This window comes from Prosopis cineraria, unplaced genomic scaffold (assembly GCF_029017545.1).
Source record: "Prosopis cineraria cultivar Desert tree isolate PC_DT_omini unplaced genomic scaffold, ASM2901754v1 PC770, whole genome shotgun sequence".
Lineage (NCBI taxonomy): Eukaryota > Viridiplantae > Streptophyta > Magnoliopsida > Fabales > Fabaceae > Prosopis > Prosopis cineraria.
This window is the reverse complement of record NW_026556095.1, coordinates 32,784-38,799: the sequence shown is the minus strand read 5'-3', so window position 1 is coordinate 38,799 and position 6,016 is coordinate 32,784. Positions and strand designations below refer to the sequence as shown.

At 33.4% G+C, this 6,016-nt stretch overlaps 1 protein-coding gene across 2 annotated transcripts; it reads right to left on the bottom strand.

Annotated features, from left to right (window-relative positions):
* Positions 1-480: 480 nt before the first annotated feature.
* On the bottom strand, positions 481-6,016 carry LOC129298317 (uncharacterized). Of its 2 annotated transcripts, XM_054936712.1 has the most exons (6): positions 5,399-6,016; positions 4,245-4,403; positions 4,058-4,174; positions 3,896-3,940; positions 2,358-2,896; positions 481-1,337 (listed from the first exon to the last, which is right to left on the bottom strand). In XM_054936712.1, the coding sequence occupies exons 1-6, from the start codon at positions 5,964-5,966 to the stop codon at positions 669-671; spliced, it is 2,097 nt and encodes a 698-aa protein (XP_054792687.1). In that variant the 5' UTR covers positions 5,967-6,016; the 3' UTR covers positions 481-668. The 2 variants fall into 2 exon arrangements, with proteins under 2 accessions (XP_054792687.1, XP_054792688.1); XM_054936713.1 differs by lacking the exon at positions 4,245-4,403.

Here is a 6,016-nt window from a genome sequence, read left to right as displayed (position 1 = left end):
ATATTTCAAAACAATTTTTTACTACCATTTTTTATTTAATAAATGTCATGTTTACTTTTTTTAATATATATGCTTATTATAAATTTTATTTTTTGTGGATGCGTGTACATCCATCTTAATATTTCCATTTTATTCATTCCCAACCAATATCAATATAAAGTATAAAATTAAAACAAATACACAAACTATTTCGTGTATTAAAACACAACAAACAAGGGTGTCCAATACATAAATATACATACACATATGAAATTTGATGATAAAGAATGAGTATTATTCAGGCATTTATTTACACAAAATAATACACATTACTTGAAAAATATAATCATCAAACAACGTGCAAATGATACCATAGATGCACAAGCTATATATATAAACAAACAAACATGCATACATTCATACAGTAGATTTTATACAAGAAGTTGCATACATTACACCAATTACTCTAATCCGAAGAAACACAGCACGCCTCCCAAATTAAATTAGGATATGGAAATTATAGGAACATGCAATAACTTAAACATTTAATTAATGCTTCAGACCATACTGTTGGTACGATGTTTGCAAGGACAGAGATAAACACAAAGGTTGATCAGTTCTCCAATCTCTCTCCTTTGAACACGCCATGTTCTTGCATCAGACATCAGATTTAAGCGTTTGACCGATGCTCATACGTATTTTGAATAAACTCTTTTCTTCTTGGGTTTGGTGGATATGGTGGTAATGACATCATTCGGAATCACCTTCTTTATAGTCTTCTTTAGTCTCTTCATTCTATACTTGACGGCCATGATGATCGGAAATTGAGTCAACCCAAAAAGAGTCACAGGGAAGAACGTGGCACTGTAAATCAAACTTGAACTCCATCTCTTGTTCTCCATCCTAATCGTCAGCAAAATGGTTGACCCAAAAGCCAGCAACGTGGTGGTCAACGATATGAACAACAACGTGAAGCCCATTGTGAGTTTTCTGGGCAGAGATTTATAGAACTCTTGCATCTGAAACGGCGACGTAAGGATTGAGAGGAACATCATCACTGAGATTAGAGAGCTTGCGAGCCCTACGACGTCCATGATGGTGAAGAAGAGGAAGAGCGGAGAGTCGAGGAGGACAGGGACGCCGTTGTCGTCGGTGCCGCCTGGGACGGTGTAGGCCGCGGCGAAGACCACGGTGGCGACAAGGACCGACACGGCGGAGCAGGACTGAGCTGTCCCCTTGATCCATTCTTGGGCTTCCTTGAGCATTTCCAAATGCTCTAAATCAAAAAGTTCTCTTGCGGTTAAGTTATGGTCGTTGCAATACAACTGGTGAGGACAAGGCACTATCCTCTTGACTCTCTGCATATATATACATATGCCATAATCATATGTTAACCTTCTTGTATCCAAAAATATAAAACAAAAGTATGTGAAATGGGAAGGCGTAAAAGAAAAAGAAAGAGAGAGAAAAGGCCAAGAAAATATAAACTTGTTATTCAATACTTAAATCTAATCTGAATATAAGGAGGAGATCATAATCTATCTAAAATTAAAAAAATAACAAAACATTTCTAATTATTAATTTAGATATCATATTTGAAAATAAATAAAATTTAAAATAATTTTAAAAAAATATTGTTAAAAATATAATTAAATCCTAATGGATATTAATTTTTAAAAGATAATAATAATAAATAATAATAATAATAATAATAAATAATTAAAATAAATATAATAATATTTTATTTATATTCCATCGTTTAGTTTTCTGGTTGTATATTATTTTCATAGAACCTCCAAGCTTAGTCATAATTGCAACTACGTACATTACTCTTTCTATAAAATTATTTTTTGATTGAAATATTTCTATGATATTTAAAATATTGATATTGAATATTATAAATATTATCTTTTCACAAACAATCCTACTAAAATAATAACAATAATTAATTAAGATAAATAAAAATATTTTATTTATATTCCATCATTTAACTTTCTAGTTTTACATTATTATTTTCTTAGAACCTTGGAGTCATTATTGCAACTACATTTTTCTTTCTACAAAATTCTTAAATATTGAAAATAAGATAAATCTCACTTGTTGGAGTTTTAATTAATGTGAGGAGCGGAAAGGAAATGTCCAACATGTTCGAATCTACCGCAAGTATTATTAAGTTTTTCCAATATAATTGAATATAAGAGACGACGTGGGACTTGAATATAAAATAAAGTTAAGTTTAATAATTAATATAAAATAATAAAAAATTGACTCATAAATATATATCCTTCGCCCATTTCTCTTGTCTCCTGTTTCTGGGCGATCCAACAAATGATATCACTATGGAAATTCACACTAAAAGGGTAATTAGCAATGCTTACCTCGAACCAACGTAACTCGTCCTGAAGTTGAAACACAACACCTGGTTGATTGCCTCCATCATAATAATCCATCCTCGCAACCTGGTGCAACAGAGTCCGACCTTGATTCGCCATCTGACATCCCAACCGTCTGAGAGTTCCATATTTCTTGAGCAGCTTATAGATCTGTTTCTGACGGTGCTTGACGGCGACGTGAAGCACGTTCTGCTCGTCGTGCTGGCTGACGTGAGAGATGGCGTCAGGATGAAGATCGATGATTTTCCTCACTATCTCGACAATGCCGGTGCTGGCTGCCAGCAGCAATGGCGTGTACTCCTTGCAGGGAATGGGTCCCTCCAGCGAATGTGTCTTTTCGAGCTTGGCTTTCTTCGTGGCGGCGATGTTGGACGGTTGAATCACCGGCAGGACAACCTCGGTTCGAGGTTCTCCGTGTTTGGTGTCCATCCATGAGTTGTCTCGGCTTACTAAGAAGTCTGCTAGTAACGCTGCTAGCATGTGCTTCTTCTTTCTCTCCCAGATTTCTTTCACTGTATCCCATTCTGCAAATGTACTTGGACAATCACTGTTAGGTTGCAGAACTTTAAATTAATGATACTTAAATTTCTGACAAATTTTTTCAAAAATAAGTTGGAAATATCAGTTTAAATAATCATAAATTTAAGAATTTTAATTGTAAATAAATATTTAAATATTAAATGTAACTATTTAAATTAATATTTATAATTTCTTTACAAAATTTTGTCGGATCTGAACTATCATTAACTCAATTTTTTAGGATCTAATTGTCATTTTTCCTTGTTGGTATAAGTATTTTCTCATATAATCTTAATTCACTTTGAAGGCTTTGATCTCCTTCTTTTTGTTCCTAAATAATTAATTTGACTATTTGGTCTTTCTTAATTAGTAATTTTCCCTTATCTACATTTCACACTTAATTAAAAAGAATTGAAGGGAAGTGACAATTCGGCCCCTTGTTTGGAAGTTGTTATTAGTGACATGGGGTTTTAAATTTCCCCCTGCCCCCCGGGGCGAGACCTGATAGATGGCCGAAAATGTCCTTAATCAATTGACAATACTGTTGATTTTTTTTTTGGGGCCAGAATACTCTTGAATTTTAAATCTCATGAAATAAGATGTAAACATTAAATAATTGAGCTTGTGAATTATAAAAAAATCATATCTGATTAGAAATTGAATTATAAATTCCACATGATTATAACTAATATTAGTTATAAGCTTATAATTTGAGTTGAGATCATATATATCTGAAGAACGAGTTTTTAATTAGTATAATTTAAAATTCATCTTCTTCTCAGCTTAAATTTATAAGTGAACCGTATTGCAGATTAGATATAAGGGTATTTTTTTTTATTTGAAATTTAAGGACCTTGGGTATGACAATTTTATAAAAGAGAATGACAGTTAGATCCTAAAGAAATTTTCCCCATAATTCACTAATTACATTGCAGGAACAACATACATGATTATGATTATTATTATTATGATGATGATGATGATGAAGGAGCAAAGACTCTGACCTTTGGCGGCAATTTTCCAGAGAGTGTAGTAAATCCTTGAGAAAACTGCAATATATGTATAGTAGCATTCATATGAAGAACTTGGTCTGATGATTAATTAGTACTTCAAACAGAAACCAGTTTTGTTATTAATTAGTTGCTGATGAGTGGCGAGGTATGTACCAGAAGGTGAGGATGAGATGTGTTTCTTGAGGTTTTTCTTTCCAGTTTCTAAATCTCCCTTCCCTCTCACAGATCCATCATCTTCATCATCATCATCATAACCTTTGTCTGGAAGAACTGTACATCCAAATTACATATTAATAAATAGCTACAAAATTAAAAGAATCTAAAGAGTATACATACGTACGAGTATAAATGAGATTGTCGATGAAACCAGACTGGGAATTATAGCTCCGGAAAACAGAAGGCATTCTGGAAAGCAATTGAAGACACGTCAATCTGTTCCCATCGTTCTCGAACGCTACTTTTTCTATCCCTTCCTTCTTCGATAACCACAGTGCCACATCTGCACCCCTCACTCTTCTTCATATTTATTTTTCTTACTTTTTATATAAAATTAGACACTGCTGATATTTTACTATGATGAAGAAGTGGTGCGGCCCTGTATTTTTTATTAGTTTTTTAAATAAATAAAATACCCTAAAATTATGCAGCTTTCATTTATTTTATTTCAAAAATGTTAAAAAAAGAAAAATACAAAAATCTATCATTTTATCACCATAAAAAAATCAGGAAAAAAAAATAGCCCCTAAACTATAGGTTTTAGAATGTTTGGATCTTCAACTCGTTTTTTTGTAATATTTTACTTCAACTTTCAAAAAAATATAATTTAATTTTTACTGTTAATAAAAGTTCATTATTCATTAATCAAAAAAATGTCTGAAAAGACCTCAAAAATTATTAAAAAAACCAGCAAAAACCTCACCATTACAAATAAGAATCCAAAAAATTACAGAAAATACTACCCTAAATTAAAATATCACCCTAAAATTTATTCTTTCACCCTAAAATGTCACAATGTATCTCATTTTAATACTCCCTTTGTTTAAAAATGTAAGACAGTTTTAGCCGAATCTCACTTCTTACTTTTTAACTAACTCTTTTTTTTCATATTTATCCCTATTAAATATCCTATAATAAATATAAATTCATTATTAATAGGGTTACTTTAAAAAAAAGCAATGATTACACCTCAAAAGACTAAAAATATTTTATATTTTTAAATATTTAATTTTTAAAAAATATCTTATATTTTTGAACATAATGAGTATAATCTAATGTTAAAATAAATGGAAAAATAATTAAAAGGTTGAGTATTAGAAATAAGTGTAGCATTATAAACGCTTGTCCGTCCGTATTTGTTGTTATCTCCTTTTTAGTAGTCCTCGAAGAAAGTCAGATTTGAGCATGGTAGGCGCTATATATTCTCCAAAATGTTTTTTTTTTTTTTAATCTAAGATCCTAAGAATATGTAAGAGAAAACAAATAATATATAGATACCAAAATGTTGGCCAATTATAGCGATGTGAAGAATGGAAGTGATGTCCAGCTTTGGCTGTCGTCTGTGAAAATGCTTCTTGATATCGTCTACTAATCTGGCCATGTGCTTCAACATCCTCAGCCGTCCGTACTTGGCGGCGCGGTACACCGGCGTTTCGCTGAGGTCGTTCAGCAGCTCCAACAGATCCTCTTCATCATCATCAATCTTCTTCAGCTTCTTGTCCGTCTCGTAGTTGAGCACAGTGTCGACCATCTCTAGATTGTCGCAGAAAATGACCTGATGGAGAAGTGTGTTCTTGTGAGCATTCCCCGTCCTCAGTGCTTGACGGCGATCGTTGTCGTCCGGAAGCATGTCGAGGAGTTGCCGGATGAGGTCGGGGTCGTCGGACCGGGTGGCCACCTGGATGGCGGTGTTTCCGGCGAGATCGAAGGTCTGGATGAGGGCTTTGGGGTCGTTGTGGAAGAAGGTCTTGAAGGAAACCCAGTCGCAGTGTAAAGCATATTCTTGTGGCCTTTCCATTTTAGGGTCAAATTTGATCTTCTTCTCCACCTCACTACCCAAATCCATGGTGGCCTTCTCTCTCTCTCTCTCTCTCTCTCTCACAGAACTTGCAGAGT